The following is a 21255-nucleotide window of genomic DNA, read 5'->3' on the forward strand; positions in this document are numbered from 1 at the left end:
ATAACATTAGCTGACGCTTTTATCCAAAGCGACTTACATTACAGTTAGAGTATACAGTCTGAGCAATTGAAGGTTAAGGGCCTTGCTCAAGGGCCCAACAGCAGCAACCTGACAGTGGTGGGGCTTGAACCAGTAACCTTCTGAATACTAGTCCTGTACCTTAACCACTAAGCTACTGGGAGCAGTCGAGTGAGCTTTACATTCACGGCATTTAGCAGACGCTTTTATTCAAAGCGACTCACAGTTGTGACAGTGTACAATCTAAGAATCTAAGCAATTGAGGGTTAAGGGCCTTGCTCAAGGGCCCAACCTTCGAATTGCTGGCCCAGTACCTTAACCACTAGGCTACAGCTTTACATGTAAGATGCTCCTGTTCCCTTTTTAACCACTGGATCTACAACAAACCTGAGGTGAGGCAGGACAGCTTCTGAATCCATGGTGACACGAAGCTTGCTTTACTGTGGACAGTGTCACCTATCTGTCAAGAGCTTCTAGTAGCAGGAAAACTCAGATATACACACAAAACAGGAACTTGAGACTTTTCCATCATGAGTATTTATTACACAAGCAATTATTGAGGCACCAGCGCTTCTACATCTCACTGATATTTTATATATACAATCATCAACTGTTCAGCGGACACGCCAACGGCCGAAGAGCCACAACAAATAATCAATATTCTTATTTACAGAGCAGTTTAACCCTTCAATATGAAGGACAATTCCAGCTTATTTCACTTTAACGGATTATTATTCTTTACAGAATAATAATAATGATAATTAAAATAAATGTAGTTTATTTTGTACATGTACATTTGTAAAGTGCAGTGCACCAGCTTAAAGTGACTGATTACGAGTTACCAGTAGAGGTGTTGGCTGATTTTGATCGTGGTAACAGTGGGTTACATCTCTTTCGGTTTTGCATTAAAAAAACACTTCTGATTTGATCCTTTTTTTATTGTCCTTCATCACCACAGCAGCGTAATTCTTCCCGTCGTTGTTGTCCCAGTACGTCTGACCCACGGTGGTGAATCTAAAACAAAATTCCACCTTCTCCTGAGGCGACACGGACGATGGAATCTCAACGGCGAAGGAGAACGTGTCGCTATCCCTGCACCCGTACACGTCGTTTACGTAAGTGCACACCACGTCTCGGTGGCTCCTCCACGAGTCGCAGGTGATCCGAAGGTGCACGGATTTCTCAAAAGCCAGATTTCGCACCTTGACCGTTCCGGTCAGCGCTCGGCCCTGCATCAAACAACATTCCAGACACACGGAATTCTTCATCAGCCGCCTCCGGAAGCTGAGATAATCCAGCGCAGGCTGAGGAAAGTCTAGAACTCGGGTCTGAGCCGCGTTCACGCCGTCCTCCAGCTTCGGGAGGTAGAACTGCAGTGGAGACTCCGATCTGCTGCTCTTCTTATCGGACGAACAGAAGACACGGACGGCGGTCAGCGACATGCCTTTAGAGTCGGCAAACACCACCTTCTTCTTAGCTCTGGTTTCAGGACCCTTCCGGGAATGGCACGGTGGAGTCGGGTGTAGATTCTGAGCATTTCTGGCGTTCTTGGTGTTGATGCAGGGACGGAGGGGTCTGTAGTGGACGTTAACAAGGTTCCTCGCCCGATAGTCCTCGTACGAACTGAGGAAGCTGTGCAGAGGTGGAGAATGTGTGATATAGAGCTGCACTGCCATGTCCACAGGCATGATCAGAGCCAGGTTTTGAGGTTCGAGATGTGGAGAACGCTACGCAAACGCACAAACAGAAAATAGAAATTAGTGAAGTGTGCACTTTCCCTAAGATTTTCTTTCTGTTATTGCCAGGAGGTCGTCTTCTTGTTGCGCACATCTAGATCTATAGTTTGCGTGCATTTTCACTTTGGTGGGACAGCAACACATGGATATTACAAATATAAAAATAGTAGGGCTTGGGTGTACAGTTAAGGATGAACATTTACATAAAGGGCCGTGTGTTCCATGCCATTTTAGGGATATCAATGAATTTGTAACTTAAATTTTAGTGATGCTATCAGCCGGCTGGGCGTCTACGCAGACATGATTGGCTACGTCTGATGATGGGGATGGCGCTCCATCCAGGGTATTCCTGTCATGTGTAGCCAGTCCTGCCATGACCATGACCCAAATAAAGTGGGTGATATAAAATGTGTTTGTAAACAAAAACAAACGACCCTTTAAGTTTCTTTATAAGTTTATTATGGATTTTCTAATCATCTGCTGAGTTATACAGACCGTTGTGGTGTAGAAAGTTTTATAATATACATGAACTTTGTGACATGGCCTCCTTTTTCCTCATTAGTTCCTCATGATGACTACAGCTGCTGACTTCTCTGTGCACATAAACTGAACTATCACTTTATGTTGGGAGGAAATGTCTCAGCATGGTCAAAACAGATCTGCAATAGTTTAGAACCTCCTAGAACATGAGTGTCACTGTGCACCATCCAGTCTTGATTCTTGCAGGGCAGCTTCTAAGCTTATGGTATGGTACACCTCCTTGTTTCTACACTTACTGTCCATGTTATCAGCTCCACTTACCATATAGAAGCACTTTGTAGTTCTACAATTACTGACTGTAGTCCATCTGTTTCTCTACATGCTTTGTTACCCCCTTTCACCCTGTTCTTCAATGGTCAGGACCCCCACAGAGCAGGTATTATTTAGGTGGTGGATGATTCTCAGCACTGCAGTGACACTGACATGGTGCTGGTGTGTTAGTGTGTGTTGTGCTGGTATGAGTGGATCAGACACAGCAGCGCTGCTGGAGTTTTTAAACACCTTACTGTCACTGCTGGACTGAGAATCGTCCACCAACCAAAAACATCCAGCCGACAGCGCCCCGTGGGCAGCGTCCTGTGACCACTGATGAAGGTCTAGAAGATGAGCGACTCAAACAGCAGCAATAGATGAGCGATCGTCTCTGACTTTACATCTACAAGGTGGACCGACTAGGTAGGAGCGTCTAATAGAGTGGACAGTGAGTGGACACTGTGTTTAAAAACTCCAGCAGCGCTGCTGTGTCTGATCCACTCATACCAGCACAACACACACTAACACACCACCACCATGTCAGTGTCACTGCAGTGCTGAGAATCATCCACCACCTAAATAATACCTGCTCTGTGGTGGTCCTGACCATTGAAGAACAGCGTGAAAGGGGGTAACAAAGCATGTACAGAAACAGATGGACTACAGTCAGTAATTGTAGAACTACAAAGTGCTTCTATATGGTAAGTGGAGCTGATAAAAGGGACAGTGAGTGTAGAAACAAGGAGGTGGTTTTAATGTTATTTAGTGTTCGACTTCTTGGATTACTTTATAATCTCGAACAACAGACGGTGATTCTCAACCTTGGTAAAAAGACCACTGTTCCATTTTTAAGAAATAAATGTCTCCTATGGGTGTATGCAAACTTTTGACCTTGTTTGTGGATTGCTTACGAGCAAAAGTTCCAGATTCTATGATTTAATCGTTTAAGGGAATTAATTGTTTGAGTTATGTACATCTACAAAAGTTCCACACTGCTGCTTTAACCACTGAGAACTTCATTCTGAATGTCTGGTACACCACTACATAAAAAGTAAAGGAAGTTTACATTGTAATGCTCTAAAATGAAAAGATTTGAATCATTACATGATCATCTAACTTAATAAAACATAAATAAACAAATTAAACGTGATTTATAAACCTACCAAAAGTTTCTTACCTTGCAGAACATAAGAAGAACTTCTCACGCCGGAACCAAAACACTGTGCAGCTCCCTCACACACCCACCGAGAGACCGACACTATTTAAAGCGCCCAGCACGCAGCTCATTTGCATATTCCACAAATCTGACCAATAGAATCGGAGCTTTGGTCAGTTCTGGCCAATCCGCTTACAGCAATGCGCGAAACACACTCAGCAACGGTTGCTACCTACTGCCATAGCACACAGTCCAATCACATTAATATTCCACAGCTAACGGTCCAATAGGAAAGAAGCAGCTCTCAGATTTGGTTAATGAGCTCAAGCGAAACTCAGCACCACTGAAACAGAGCTGTAGCCAATCAGCTTTAACATGGGACACACCCAGCAACGGTTGCTGCCTTCCTCCATAGCACCCAATTCAAGCTGATTTGCATATTTACTCTATTAAACCAATAGAAAGAAAACAACGTTCAACTCTGGCCAATCAGAGAGCAGTTTAATCTACCATTATTCAGTGTTTTTAAAGAGACAGTATACAGCCGTACCTTGAAACTCAACATCACGTGGTCCCATAAGGATGTTTGGAGAACCTGTTAATGCGTCCATGGTCCCATGGAGCTGCAGATATTTTAGTCTCATGTAAAATAATGAGGTTGTTTTTGACACTTAAACACTGAAAATAACACAAATATAATATAAACACACTGAAATACAATTACTAACAGTTAAACCTTCTTTTACTACATTAAACCACGTTAAGCTTTATTTTCAACCAGAAGCGTTTTAGACTCTGGGAGAAGCTGATTCTGATTCTCACCGTTTCTCAGAAGCTGGAGCTGTAACACAAGTTTAAAAGTGAAACAGGGAGGAGAATCCAGATAAACACAGATACACGTGGAGCTGTAACCCTGGATCTGACGCTTATTCCACACTGATGCAGATTCAGATCAGATCAAACATTGTCAGCACACGACAGCACAAAAAAGTCTCTTACACTAACTTTATTATCGTATGATTGGCTAGGACGCCTCATATTGCACGTTGCGCCTCATATTTCATACGCTACATGAATGAAAAATGTTAAGTTGCTAAACACAAACCTTACATTTAGATTTTTACAGCGGTGAATTAGGTAGGGCCTTAATTATAAAATCGCATACTTAAACAGTACGTACTAGATTGGAGGCAGTATACACTGCTCGGCCGGTAAAGCAGTACGCCCTTTCAGTACGCAAGTGTGCAGTATGCATGCAACCTCGTACGTACTACATCCACCATCTTACCAACGTCACGTGATGCATGACGTCTCATCGCCACAGTTATAACAAATTTAAATTCAGACAAAATTAAGTCTGCTGTTCTCCACAAAGCTGCTCATAACGTTATTCAGGGTCGTACTAAATCATAACATGTTTAATGTTTGTTGTACTCCACTTTCCGCTATCTTTATTCTTTGCCAGGAACACCTTTGCAGCTCCAGTTAAATTATGGGATAGATTATCGGATCGTAAGTGTGCATCGTTTGCATACTCAAAAAAGGTCATCCGGGTACTTTTCACATTTACATTTTACATTTACATTTTCAGCATTTCGCAGACGATTTTATCCAAAGCGACTTACAGTACTGTGACAGTATACAGTCTAAGCAATTGAGGGTTAAGGGCCTTGCTCAAGGGCCCAACAGCAGCAACCTGGCAGTGGTGGGGTTTGAACCAGCAACCTTCTGATTACTAGTCCAGTACCCTAACCACTAGGCTACAATGTCTACAATGTTCTAGGCTACAATGTTCACATACTGTTTAATGTATACTACGTATTCGGACATACTGTTCTCTCGTACTGCTTTCGCGTACTGTTCAGTATGGAAGTATGCAATTTCAGGCGCAGCCCATGTGAACCAACCACTGCCACCAACATGCTTCACAGTATGTGTAATTTTATATCATGCTAATGTTATTTATATAACGAAAGTAGACTTAATACTTCTTATAGAGAAGTGATTGAAAAAGATTGCTAGGGGTGAAACTGGACAAATCTGTTAAATCCCATAAATTCAGAATCTGACACCCTGCCACCATGCGATTCCCATTTCTCTTACATTGTATTTCTGACTAGACAGTTTAAGCTAGGTGGCAGTGATATCACGCGGCCCCGGCATGGTACGATATGTGGCATGTTTCTCAAGGTCTAGACTAGAGAATGTTTTCTAAAAATTGCTTAAAAAGTTTGCTAAGTAACTAAATACAATACATAGTGCATTATTTACTTCTTTTTATATGAATTCAGCATAACCTGCATCCTACATTTTATTTCATGACTTCACTGCATTGTTTACATTTTGGACATTTAGTTTTTAAAGCAAGATTGTCTGATGGTTGTTGGTATCTTCATGTTATTTTCTGAGCTTTATAAATGTAGCAGTGATAACAGTGTGTACAAGTAGTTCTACACGTTTCTGGGTTAAGTGTGTGTATATAGGTCATGATGGTAGTTAATTATTATTCTCGGTGCTCTAAATTAAACCTTACCGTCAGTAACCTGCCGCTGTTTGTAGCTGAAGTCTGTGTACACAAACGCTAACATGTTTGGCTCACATGCTGGAATTAGTCTTGCACAATATGGGCCAAAGTACTGATGTGTGGATTTACTTTGATGTTTTCACATATCGACATACAGGTCATTAACCACACACCTGATTATTAAATACACATGAGAAAAAGCTTTAGTGACATTAAGCGTTCACCAAACAATGTGTAAATAATAAAGAATAATAATGAACATTAAACATCACAACACCATAAAGTAGTTTAGTGGCACAGAGAAACATATCAAGGTAATAAACCTTTATTATTTAGTGTGTATTGTAATGTGTGTGTGTACCCGCTGTACCCTGTGCAGCACCGGGCAGGACGCAGTGTGCTGCCAGTATAAAGTGCACAGTGCTCACTATATTCCATTCCAAGACTGATATTAGTTACCAGATTTAAATACAGTTCAAGTTTCACTCAGTCCTGCTTCATCCCATCAACACTGAGGGAACTTTTATTATATTCACCAAATCCTTAATTACACATCATTATGCACATCATTATTCCTTATTTTAACCCATAACCCAGTGTAAACCCCATGGATTAAAACAGTAAACAGAATATTTACGAATAAACAGTATATGTAACATAGAAGACGAAAAGGATGAATAAAGTACTAGTTAAAATATTTTAGAATGTAAGACAAATTACTATATTACTACATACATATGGATGAAAACAGTAAGATAAATATAAAGTTATTTAAAATATATTAAACAGTATGAATATTTATAAAAAAAAAACAACACCTTAACAGTGTGTAATTAGGGGTGCCGGAGTATAAAGCTGCTCTTGTAAAACTGACATCTTACTTAATTCACATTTTACATGTCCCTGCTGAGTCTGGTTCCTCAAGGTTTCTTCCTGTAATTTTAAGGGGGTTTTTCCTGCTACTGTCGCCCTCGGCTGCTCAACAGGGGCTTTTGTCTGTTGGTCCTGGATTCTGTAAAGCTGCTTCGAGACAATGTTTATTGTAAAAAGAGCTATATAAATAAATCTGACTTGTTTGTTACTAAGAACTTCACAAAACTACATTAGAACTTGTACCTTTGTAAAATTAAATACTGCTCTGTGTTTTTAGTAGAAAATGTTTGTGAATCTGCAGCTCTCTGTAGTTATTAATCCAATCAGAGTTTGATCAGCTTCATGAAGCTTTTCTGATCTCAAACTCTGAACTGTTTTAAAGTTCTTTGCTTATCTGATTGATTCCAGTAACTAGAAGAATGTTGAATCAGGATGAGATTAATCATGGTGGGTGATCATGATTGATTGTCCACCTATTTGACCAGAGTTTGCTCTTAATTACCTTCAGATATTTGATGAATGACCTTCTTTATCCTTAAAGAAGAGTAGTAATATAGCTTAATCCCATCTGTTTTAATCATGTCCCAGTAATAACTGCACAACATGCGAGCACCATTTCAAACAGTAAAGTTTAGTTTAGTTTAGTATATATAATATGGGTTTAGTTAAATGGCTGCACCTTCCAGATCCAGACCAGTTACTGGGTATATACTGTATATATAATATTTAGTGCAACCATACATTATAAATACATTACAAATTTTCATTTAATGTAATGTTTTACAACTGTATTTATCCTGATTACAATAAACACATAACATTTTTTTTATCTGAAAACTTTGACATCATAAGAACAAAACAACTAAATACAATAACAAAATAAATACATCTTCTTAAAAACTATCTGTATTATACAAGAACAAAGCACTTTTATTTTGGCACTATGTTTTAAGAAAAGAGTGGACGGAGTATTGTATTAAAAACAATCACTCACTCACTTTCTTATTGCTTATCCAATCAGGGTCATGGGGGGGGGGGGGGTGCTGGAGCCTATCCCAGCTTTTCAATGGGCGCAAGGCACACAGTAACACACATACACACACACATACACACACACATTCACCTATAGGGCAAATAACTGACTGCATGATTTTTTTGGACTGTTGGAGGAAACCGGAGCTCCCGGAGGAAACCCACACATACACGGAGAGAACATGCAAACTCCACACAGAAAGGACCCGAACCGCCCCGCCTGGGGATTGAACCCAGGACCTTTCTGATGTGAGGGGACAATGCTACCCACCGAGCCACCGTGTGTTTAATAAAGTACATTTTATTACTCTCTACCTCTCCAATAAAGTCTAGACAGTTGATTGCAAAAGTTCTAACTGAAGCTCTTCAGATACCGAGCAGGATTTATATCAGATCATTTCATCTGTTACATAAGAGATGAACCAGAAAGGATTTTAGAGCTCATAACGACCCCACTTTAATACAGGTTTGTTATTTCTTTGTAAAAGCAACTGACCATAATGCAGCCCTCTGATTGGTTGAATTGATTATGTGTGTGTGGTGTGTGTGTGTGTGTGTGTGTGTGTGTGGTGTGTGTGTGTGTGTTGGGGGTGGTTAAGAAGTAATAAAGTCGAGTGTGTTATGCAATTGCTTCGACCTTGGTGTGTGATGAAAGGTAACGAGTCAAATAACAAAGACTGCTCTGAGCTCTAAATCCTTCATTAATTTACTCACTCACTCATTTATTCATTAAATCATTTTCTCATCTTTTTATTTATTCATTCATTCATTTAGTTTTAACCTGTAATAGGACAGGAAACAGCTGAATAGCTTCCAAAAGCTAAATTCATTGTATAACCAACATCCTTAGACAGTTTGAATTTAACAACAGAACAGACAAAGTACAGACACTCATCCACTACAGATCATTAGAAAACTCTACCAGAAATAAACTGATTTATGTGCAGACGATGAACAAAATAAAGGAAACCTGTGCCGACACATGCACACCCAGAGCCAGTAAGAGATTCACATCACTGTTGGTGTTCAGAACATTTCTAATTCTTCTCTGAATGGTTTTATACAATTTACGAACGATTTTGATAGAATGAGCAGGCATAACATTATAACCACTGAGAGGTGAAGTGAATAACACTGATTATCTCTTCATCACAGCACCTGTTAGTGGGGATGGGGGGGGGGTATATTAGGCAGCAAGTGAACATTTTATCCTCAAAGTTGATGTCAGAAGCAGAAAAATGGGCGAGCGTGAGGATCTGAGAGCCAAATTGTGACGGCTAGACGACTGGTCAGAGCATCTCCAAAACTGCAGCTCTTGTGGGGTGTGTCCCGGTCTACAGTGGTCAGTATCTATCAAAAGTGCTGCAAGGAAGGAACAGTGGTAAACCGGCGACAGGGTCATGGGCGACCAAGGCTCACACTGGTGCACGTGGGGAGCGAAGGCTGGTTCGTGTGGTTCGATCCAACAGACGAGCTCCTGTAGCTCAAACTGCTGAAGAAGTTCATGCTGGATCTGATAGAAAGGTGTCAGAATACACAGAGCAGCACAGTTTGTTGTGTATGAGGCTGCAAAAGGGGGACCAACACAATATTAGGAACGTGGTGTTAGGATAAATCTTTTGTTCAAAAGGTCCTGAAGAAAGCAGTCGAAGGAAGTCCAGAAAGTACTCTTTAAAACACTTTATTAAGTGTAAAAATAATCTGTGAATATATATCAGAGCTAAGCCGGCCGGCGCTCCTTTTCTCCTGCAGTCTAGACACACCACGTAAGAAAGAGGCCGCGCCTCTCTTCCCCGCCAGTTTTTAAACTCAGCTAGGCTCCTCCTCCTTTACTGCTGGTGGAGCCAATGAAGTGTGCTAACAAGCCCCGGGCTCTGCCTCCCCCCTTCGGTATGAGTCAGGGGGGGGGGATCCGGGTCACGGCGTCATTTTGAACAATAGACCATGTGGTCTGGATGTAATTTATGTTTAATAATGATGTTATGTTAAAAACCTAACATCCCCCCTTGAAAGCATCTTAATGCTTTCACAATAAGCATCGTCACCACATCCATCACAGTGTGGGGCAGCGCTATCACAAAACATGACACCAAGAGACTTCAGCGCATCATCAAGTCTGCAGAGAGGACCATCGGTGTAAAGCTGCCCACACTGCTGGACCTGCATGCCTCCAGAACCAGGAAGCGTGCAGAGAAAATCATCACTGACCCGTCTCACCCTGGTCATCACCTGTTTCGGTGCCTTCCATCAGGCCGACGCTTCAGCCACATGAAGACCCGAACGACCAGGCTACAGAGAAGCTTTTATCCAAACTCCATTACGCTCATGAACAATTGAACACTACTGTACTGGTAATACTCGGGACACTTGCACATCAAAAACTACCTATTTCATTTATGTAATGGCATACACAGGATTTTCACCTTTACTTACATTTCATATTTATATATTTTTATATTTTCTATAGTTTTTATATTGCACAAAACTGCACCTTTTTAAAATTACAATGTAAATTGCACATGCTAAATGTTTACAATGTTCTCTATGTTTACAGGTATGAATGTGTGTGTTAGAGAGAGAGTGAGCTGTGTGAATAAGATTGTCTGTATTGTATTTTTCGTGCACTGCAAGCATCTGTGTAACCAAAAACAAATTCCTTGTATGTGTGAGCATACTTGGCCAATAAAGCCCGATTCCGATTCCGATTCCGATAACTTTTAACTATAGGTTAGGTGTTTCTAGATCCCAGGAGATAAGGATAGCCGTCAGCAACCCCCCAATTTAACCCCTTCTGACTACATGGCCACTGGGCTGAATTTTATACAATAAAACGTTTCTAAAAATAAAAAGGCTACCAGTTAAACTAAAGGAACCGTACCTATCGCAACAGCTCCTAACCCTGAAACAAACAAACAAACAAAAAATAATAAAAACAGGAAATCAAAATAAAGTAATTTAAAAAATAGGAAATCAAACACGAGAAAAATAAAATAAAAACAATGGGTGCGTGGCTTCTACAGGAAGTCCGTTCAGGTTGTCCTCCACCAGACAGAGCTGCAGATATTCAGAAGGGGCCCATAGCTCCTGTGTCTCTGCATGACTCCTAATGTCTTATGGATTCTCCCCTGTCGGTCTTACCTGTTTCCACAGCAGCACAAACATTTCCTAAAAGTACCAAACATATATACATTGTAAACAATCCTGAACTAACCCCTTGCGTTTTGTAGCTAAACTATGTGTGTTGCACTTAACTAGTGTTTTCAAAGATGGTCTATGTGTCTGCGAACTATATGTTTATGTTTTTTTCTCCTAGTCTAACTAAATTCTCCCCCCTCGTCTTGTTCCGCTCCGTTGATTCCGCTGGACTCTTCTTCCACATAGTCGGTTTTGTCGGGCTTTCTGCTGTGTTTAGTTCCCTGTTGGCTGGTTCAGTTGGTGTCACTTCTGTCTCTCGGAGTGGGTCTTCCAATTCCCACGAAGTCTGCCTCTGCCAGTCCTTCCCAGTCTCCTTCCTTCATCACGGTGTGTGATCAGTAGTGCTGGTCCTCTCTCCTCATCTTGTCTGGTCGGTTTTACCTTTAATTAAGCAGAGTTAGTAGCACTTATACTGCTCGAAGTGGGTCTTCCGGCCCACCTTCAAGGGTATCCTCCTCATCATCATCTGCATGATATCTAGACAAATCAGCCAACACCATCTGGATAACTGGTGGATCCTGCCCCCCTCTGCTTCCTCTACTCAGTATATCTATTACAAATCTTTCTATTAATATCCTGATGCACGGGATACCACAACAACAACATATCACTAAAATTACCAATCCTACGCATGCTGACATCACCAAACTCGCAATAACTTCCTTCCATGGCCCAAACATCCCTTCTAGCCACTTAACCCATTCATACACACATACAATCATACAACAGACAAACATATAAGCTACTTACCCAGCCCTCACCGCAGCCACCCCACTCCCAACAACGGGATACACGGCCACGGTGAGCTTAGACACCACTGCCGCAAGGCTTTCTGGGTAAAGCCCGTGCCAGACCCAGTGGCGACGCTACACTGCCCCCTCCCTAATGGTCAACCGTCCCGGTGACCCACTCACCAGCGTCCACTGGGTGGCTCCATGTCCGGACCGCACCCCATTACACTGCCGAGTCGCTCTTCCACCCACTGCTGGACCGGGCACCCTGCCCCTACAGCCACCTGGGCTAGCGCACTCGCACAGACCGGGCATATTGGCTCACCAAACCATCAGAGCCACCCAAACACCACGATCCCACTTCTGACACCAATGTGGCGCCGGCGAGTAAGGAAGGTTAGCGTCAGGGCCGCAAGTGAGCTGCCTTTGGCAGTTCATTCAGTGTTTTAGCGACAGACACCCATTCATACACACATCCCTTCTGAAAAATGTCCCCTGTTTATCGGTTCTGGTTTGTTGCTCCTGAAACAGGTGTAATTGTCTTTATAAGCTTTGATGTTGGTTGGAGTTGGTTCCTGAGTTAGTGGGTGAGACATGGATAAATTCTCTATGTGTTAAATTAGACATTTTAGACCGCTTTAAACAACCTTTCGAGCAAAATCTGTAACACGTATTAAGACAAAGATAAACTGGTTTTAACGAGACACACCCTAGAACAGAAGATTCCTGCCTAGTCGAAGAATACGAGTATTCTTTTAACATTCACTGGCACAACTCACTCGGTTGTCCAAACACAACTCAGACAAAAGAACGTAAACCTCAGTACAACAACAGTGTCTACTGGAAACAAACAATTACTTCACCGCGACCGACAATGGCCCTATGGAAACAAACATATAGTTCAGGGCAATCGACAGTGATCCCCTGGAAACAAACATATACTTCACCGCGACCGACAATGGCCCTATGGAAACAAACAATTACTTCACCGCGACCGACAATGGCCCTATGGAAACAAACAATCACTTCACCGCGACCGACAATGGCCCTATGGAAACAAACATATACTTCAGGGCAATCGACAGTGATCCCCTGGAAACAAACAATCACTTCACCGCGACCGACAATGGCCCTATGGAAACAAACAATCACTTCACCGCGACCGACAATGGCCCTATGGAAACAAACATATACTTCAGGGCAATCGACAGTGATCCCCTGGAAACAAACAATTACTTCACAATTTGTCTCTCATACTGCATTAACCCTTCCTGCTATATAAAATTCCACTTCAAACAGTTCAAACTGATCAGAGCAGAAGGTGCATACACATTACATCTAACATTTTCTACACTTATTCTACTTCATCATCGCCGCATGCTAGAGAGCCTTCAAATTTTCTAAATCACATTTTTTCCAATACAAAATCACCAATCCACTATTTATTATTTACTCTGCCATACTTAAAATAACAACAGCTCTGCTATATCAACTTCCATCAGTCCTACAAACCCCTGACTTATATTTATTCATTCAGATTTTTACCCCAACTTTTGGTCACTGGTACTAACACACCTCCTGCTTCTAACAATACAGACTACATTTCCCACAATCCAACAGACTCTCACATGACCATCTCCTGCTCAGCCAATCCCTCATGCTCATCATCACCAGCGCTTTGATCCACTTTGGCTTTCTTGAATCACATTAAACTCTACTTAAACAGTTCCATTTAGTTAACTCACTGCAAAGTACTACCAACCTATACTATCTCTATTGTATTATTGTTACATCTCCCTACAAATGTCATTAACCCCACATCACTATGGTACCTGCATCCCTACTCTCACTAAAACACAAGCACTTGTAGCTCTTTCTAATTTACTCTTGTAACCAAAACTTTTTCTACACGAATTATTGTTATTCTAATCCCTTACTGTAAAATACATCCAAAACCTCTATAAGATGTTACCGAACCCCTCACTTTTTATTATGGAACCCAGATCTTCAGGTGGATGTCTATTAAAACACACTACTGTCCCACACGGGCTTGAGATTTCACTGCATAACGTCTCCATCCAGTCTCACATCAGCTTTCCCTTCCTCTTGTCTGATGGTCATTACTTTGGCATTCTGTACCTCAGCACCCCATATGCCTCTTGAACACTGCTTTACTCAAACATCAGAATGCAACAACAGCCATGACACACATCTGCAAGATCTGGTATTCATAATTTTACATCATCTTTGGTACTGCATAAGTGTCCACCATCCTCAGCCAGTACACAGTAGATTAAATATCAGACTTCTCTTTACTCATGCAGGGCCTGCAGTTTATGGCCTCAACCCCCCACTGGGTTGCTGTGTGTCTGTGAAACCTATGACCTGGGTCTCCAGTCACCCCCCTTCATGTACTTCTCTCCTAACAAGTTATTTTCTTCTCACTATTCCCTCAATCTTTAAATTGCACTCATCTATGATCATGCATAGTATTGCCACAAGGTTTACTGCACCACATTGAACCAATCTAACTTCTTCAATAAACTATATAATATAAAATGAGTGAGTTGACCTGATCAATTAGCTAGAAAAGATTCATCGGATACAACACAAGCATCAAATATTAACAATTGCCAATTAACAATTTCCAAAAAATGTTACCAATTAAATTGAATCTTACCGGAGTCCGTGTAAGCAATTATATTTAATCTCCTGAGACCCGAGCTTTGATTTTTTCAATGCATTTTCCCTATTCCTTTTGTTTTTAACCTTATTAGTTGGGTGACACGGTGGCTCAGTGGGTAGTACCGTCGCACACTGTCACAGCAAGAAGGTCCCCCCTCCGCGGAGCCCGCATGTTGTCGTGTGGGCTTTCCCCGGGTGCTCCGGTTTCCTCCCACAGTCCAAAGACATGCCAGCGAGGCGAACCAGAGACACCGAACCGTCCATGTCTGTGCCCGATATAACCTGAATCCCGTGCAATGAGCAACCACCGCTCCTGTCATAAATGTAACCAAAGTGCAAAACATAACGTCAAAATCCCAATAAAGAAGCAAACAAACTTTATTAGTGTTCTAGTACTTTTGCTACCACTAGCTGGCAGACAAAAGTGTCCACTAATGGGGACAATCGATCGAAGTTTAGCAGGTCAAGGAATAAGGCATAACAAAACCAAAATTTAATGTCCTCATATGTGAGGTAAGACTGAAGATTACCTTCACCAGGCGTCCCTAAATCTGCATGCATATACGTACCTGAATCTGCATGCATATCCGTAGGTCTGCCAGTCCAGCTGCCCCAGCACAATGTATCACAGGATTTAATACACAAAGCGGCATATTAAACATAAATTCTTATTCCTGCCATAATACTCCCCCCTTTTTCAAATTTTACAATCAAATCTTGAAAATAAAATATTAAATAAACCTTCTAAATGTGTTTATCCTGTTGGAAAGCACAGAATTTTAAAGTTAGTTCAATCAAAGTCTGGTGTTAGCTGGACCTGTAAACAAATAATGTTGTTATTGAGCAGTGGAAGGTGTGCAACAGCTTTGTCGGCAGTGTCACCTCTGGCATTGTCCTGTAAAATTGGAACAAAACTTTACTTAAATAGTTCCACTTAAATTGAATAGGAGGGACAATGACACAAAGTATCATTTGCTAAAATTTTAACTAAGCCCACTTGTTTCCTGTCTGTTGCAGCATCTCTGGATGCAAATCCTTTCACAAACATTTCCAATTCAGGATTCCTATCAGGCCCAGAAAAAATAGATAGAGTAATACAGTCATGATGTTCACCATCTCCTGCAATTAGTAAAAAGTGGTAGGATTAAGTACATTACAGCATTTGATAATAATGTTAAATTTTAGAAGTACACTGTAGTGTTTATACAATCATTAACTTGATACGTGAGATGTTTTCCTTTCAGTTATAGAACATAATTTGGCACTAACCGAGTTAGATAAGTATAACCCTCAAGATCACTTAGTATAACTACGGATATTTCTGTAGCAGACAAAGACAAAGAAAATTCTGCACAAATCCAGAAGGGATCAGAGTCCCTGTCTTGTACAGAAATAGTGGTACCTTCAGGCATTATTTCCAATTTAATTCAAGAGGCAAACAAATGATCACACCTCATAAGATTTATAGGGCTATGAAATCTCACTCTTCACAACTACACAATATTTTAGAAACAGTAATATAATAGCTTTTACCTTTTACTTGTATTCAGCATCGAGTAAACAGCAGGGGGTCTCCTCTGTGTAATGTAAACAGGAGTGGATACAAACCTCAACAGTAGTTTTTAATTCAAATGTAATAGAAGAAACGTTGTCCTTAACTCAAAAGCAATAGAAGAAACATGATGATGCAACAATTAAAACAGTTAGGGATGTGTAATGTGTCATTTCAAATGACATAAAACTTTTTTTTTCAAACGTTATAACCACTAGCGATGTGTCGTAAAATGATTCGAATCTATGAATCGGCTCTTCTAACCGAAACAAAGGAACCGACTCTTCCGGCAGTCGCCATGTAAACACGCGGCTCTTCAAAAGGAACCGAGACAAAAGACTCGACTCCCTGTCGCAACTCACTGAATTCGCGATTTCTTTAGCGGTTTTTATTTTTATTTTGCTCGGTAACAGATGCTATTCAAAATGTAACAATTACTAATACAAAACATACTTAAGCAAAAGCAAAATTACAGTCTGTGAAATGTGCTTTAAAAACTACTGTGTTACAGTAACCAGTGCGATCAGAGCGGTAACACTAAAGCACTGGATTCGTGTATGTATGTGTATTGATCGAATTTGTTTAAAATCATATCCCCGCTATTGAAACATTCCCCACTTGCGACATTTTGATGTCGAATTATTGTCCAGTACTACCCCATACATTAAACAAAGAAACAATATAGCAATCTCTCAATAATACATGAACCAATACACCCAGCAAATCTCCTATCACGACTAACAAGCGCTGTGTTACTCACAAAATTTTAATCTTATTCACTATAACAACTCTGATTAAGGAGATTTTCCTTAATTATGTGTGAAAATGTCCTATGTCACACATGGATGAATTCCACTCTAAGTACCCCCTTTCCTGGTTTAAGAACCTTAAAGTTCAAGAACGCTATCTACCTTAACACACTTAATAAGGTACCATAAATACTTCATCTTAACTCAGTTATCTTAAGATTATAAAATTAACTGCAGCACTTACCCAATCCAGGCGTACAAAGATAGCCGATGGACAAGATACGGCAAGCTGCTCACATGGAGCCAAAAAGGCGGATACACAGAAAAATACGCTCAGCTCTCCCAGAAAACCACGCTCAGCCCTCCCAGAGCCAAAATGGTGGACAGACAGAAAACCACGCTCAGCTCTCCCAGAGCCAAAATGGTGGACAGACAGAAAACCACGCTCAGCTCTCTGGTCCAAAATGGCCGCCGAACAAAAGAAACCACGCTGCGCAACCCAGTGCCAAAATGGCGGACAGACAGAGCCAAAATGGCGGATAGACGGGAGACCACGTTGCATTCCCAAGACAAAATGGCGTACAAACAGAAAGCCACGCTGCGTTCTCAAGAAACAAAATGGCGCCGACAACAAAAGAAACCACGTTGCACATCCAGCACACGGTTTCACAGACAAACATACACAGAGACTTACTGACAAACAAAACTCCTGATGTACTGTTTTCGAACCAAATTTAGAATTTAAAGTAGTCTAATTAACCGAACTCCGTTCCCAAAACAGTCAAATCCGAATTTTAGGACAATCTTTTACATAGAATCCCGTTTTTTGAAACTGCCAGACGCCTAAGATTTCCACGTTCAAATCATAGAACCCCGTCCTTTGAACTGCCAGGTAATAGATTTCCAACGTTTGCTCATTCATAGAATCCCGTTTTTTTAAAACTGCCAGACCCTAGGTTTTACAACGCTCGAATTATAGAATCTATAGAATTAACCCAGTCCCAGACTCGTTAAAACTTAGATCTTTCGAATCACGCGCCCCTGCTTTTGAAACAGACAGACACGTTTCGCTCCAATGGTGTTCCGGGTGAAGCCTCTGCCGAACAGCCCTTTACCGTTTATTTTGCTCGGTCTGATTCAAACTCAGCAATCAGGAAACATAAATTTTTTAGCTCCAACATATATTCACAGTTTTAAACTATCTAATGATACTTTAGTAATTTAATCAGACACTTACGGATTCTGAGATTCACTTTCACACTCAATACGCTAAATAATAAATGCATCTAATATATTCAGAGAACATCTGTTTACCTTGTAGTAGGCGCGCGCCTCGTATTGAGCACAAAAGATTTTCAGAATTCCTGGTCTTACCTTGATCAGCTGAATCGATTCGATGCTATCTCAGGCCTCCTGAACCATCCTCTGCTACCATTTGTTAGGATAAATCTTTTGTTCAAAAGGTCCTGAAGAAAGCAGTCGAAGGAAGTCCAGAAAGTACTCTTTAAAACACTTTATTAAGTGTAAAAATAATCTGTGAATATATATCAGAGCTAAGCCGGCCGGCGCTCCTTTTCTCCTGCAGTCTAGACACACCACGTAAGAAAGAGGCCGCGCCTCTCTTCCCCGCCAGTTTTTAAACTCAGCTAGGCTCCTCCTCCTTTACTGCTGGTGGAGCCAATGAAGTGTGCTAACAAGCCCCGGGCTCTGCCTCCCCCCTTCGGTATGAGTCAGGGGGGGGGGATCCGGGTCACGGCGTCATTTTGAACAATAGACCATGTGGTCTGGATGTAATTTATGTTTAATAATGATGTTATGTTAAAAACCTAACAATGGTCATAATGTTATGCCTGATCGGTGTATATATATCCAGAGGCGATTTAACCTGCCTGTGGGCCCAGGGGCTACGACTGATTTCGGGCCCCCATGTATAGTTTTCATAAAATCAGTACAAAACGCAAGACAACAGAGTTCAGTGCCATAAATAGGAGCTCATGGGCCCCAGTGCAAAAAATTATTTTGGGCCCTCCTCTCTCTCTCTCTCTCTCTCTCTCTCTCTCTCTCTCTCTCTCTCTCTCTCTCTCTCTCTATATATATATATATATATATATATATATATATATATATATACACAGTGTATCACAAAAGTGAGTACACCCCTCACATTTCTGCAAATATTTTATTATGTCTTTTCATGGGACAACACTATAGAACTAAAACTTGGATATAACTTAGAGTAGTCAGTGTACAACTTGTATAGCAGTGTAGATTTACTGTCTTCTGAAAATAACTCAACACACAGCCATTAATGTCTAAATAGCTGGCAACATAAGTGAGTACACCCCACAGTGAACATGTCCAAATTGTGCCCAAAGTGTCAATATTTTGTGTGACCACCATTATTATCCAGCACTGCCTTAACCCTCCTGGGCATGGAATTCACCAGAGCTGCACAGGTTGCTACTGGAATCCTCTTCCACTCCTCCATGATGACATCACGGAGCTGGTGGATGTTAGACACCTTGAACTCCTCCACCTTCCACTTGAGGATGCGCCACAGGTGCTCAATTGGGTTTAGTCCATCACCTTTACCTTCAGCTTCCTCAGCAAGGCAGTTGTCATCTTGGAGGTTGTGTTTGGGGTCGTTATCCTGTTGGAAAACTGCCATGAGGCCCAGTTTTCGAAGGGAGGGGATCATGCTCTGTTTCAGAATGTCACAGTACATGTTGGAATTCATGTTTCCCTCAATGAACTGCAGCTCCCCAGTGCCAGCAACACTCATGCAGCCCAAGACCATGATGCTACCACCACCATGCTTGACTGTAGGCAAGATACAGTTGTCTTGGTACTTCTCACCAGGGTGCCGCCACACATGCTGGACACCATCTGAGCCAAACAAGTTTATCTTGGTCTCGTCAGACCACAGGGCATTCCAGTAATCCATGTTCTTGGACTGCTTGTCTTCAGCAAACTGTTTGCTGGCTTTCTTGTGCGTCAGCTTCCTTCTGGGATGACGACCATGCAGACCGAGTTGATGCAGTGTGCGGCGTATGGTCTGAGCACTGACAGGCTGACCTCCCACGTCTTCAACCTCTGCAGCAATGCTGGCAGCACTCATGTGTCTATTTTTTAAAGCCAACCTCTGGATATGACGCCGAACACGTGGACTCGACTTCTTTGGTCGACCCTGGCGAAGCCTGTTCCGAGTGGAACCTGTCCTGGAAAACCGCTGTATGACCTTGGCCACCATGCTGTAGCTCAGTTTCAGGGTGTTAGCAATCTTCTTATAGCCCAGGCCATCTTTGTGGAGAGCAACAATTCTATTTCTCACATCCTCAGAGAGTTCTTTGCCATGAGGTGCCATGTTGAATATCCAGTGGCCAGTATGAGAGAATTGATACCCAAAACACCAAATTTAACAGCCCTGCTCCCCATTTACACCTGGGACCTTGACACATGACACCAGGGAGGGACGACGACACATTTGGGCACAATTTGGACATGTTCACTGTGGGGTGTACTCACTTATGTTGCCAGCTATTTAGACATTAATGGCTGTGTGTTGAGTTATTTTCAGAAGACAGTAAATCTACACTGCTATACAAGCTGTACACTGACTACTCTAAGTTATATCCAAGTTTCATGTCTATAGTGTTGTCCCATGAAAAGATATAATGAAATATTTGCAGAAATGTGAGGGGTGTACTCACTTTTGTGATACACTGTATATATATATATATATATATAGGTCTAGTAACGTTAAGCAGGTTACAGATTCCCAAATTCCCTTGCTGTGCACTCACTGTGTAGTGTGATTACATGTATTCTGATATTTTACTGTCTTTTAGTTATTTTTATATTTTACTTAACGAAAATATTGTCGTGTTTTTACTTTCGCTATCGCAGCACTTTACCGCTAGCATTAGCCACTTGCTACTGTAGAGGGTCGGCTCACCTAGCCGCTGTCCGGTGGGGATGTTACGGGTCTGTTGCTGTGCGGTGGTGGAGGTGTGGGAATAAACACACACGACAGGGTAGAGTCACTTTAACTGTTTAGTCAGGACTTCAGTGAGCGTTAGAGTTTATCTGGCCAATCACCAGTCAGAAATATGAATAACGTGTAAATGATTTACAAAATCATTGGTTTGTAAGCTTCCCCCCATTCTTATTAACCAAAATAATTAACAAAATAAATAAAAAACAAAACAGCCA

General features: G+C 41.5%; 1 protein-coding gene across 1 annotated transcript; it reads right to left on the bottom strand.

Annotated features, from left to right (window-relative positions):
* Positions 1 to 539: 539 nt before the first annotated feature.
* Positions 540 to 3793, bottom strand: ppp1r3ca (protein phosphatase 1, regulatory subunit 3Ca). Its single transcript, XM_063007101.1, has 2 exons — positions 3724 to 3793; positions 540 to 1745 (listed from the first exon to the last, which is right to left on the bottom strand). The coding sequence occupies exons 1-2, from the start codon at positions 3733 to 3735 to the stop codon at positions 924 to 926; spliced, it is 834 nt and encodes a 277-aa protein (XP_062863171.1). The 5' UTR covers positions 3736 to 3793; the 3' UTR covers positions 540 to 923.
* Positions 3794 to 21255: the final 17462 nt, after the last annotated feature.

This window comes from Trichomycterus rosablanca, chromosome 13, assembly GCF_030014385.1.
Source record: "Trichomycterus rosablanca isolate fTriRos1 chromosome 13, fTriRos1.hap1, whole genome shotgun sequence".
In the NCBI taxonomy this organism is placed as follows: domain Eukaryota; kingdom Metazoa; phylum Chordata; class Actinopteri; order Siluriformes; family Trichomycteridae; genus Trichomycterus; species Trichomycterus rosablanca.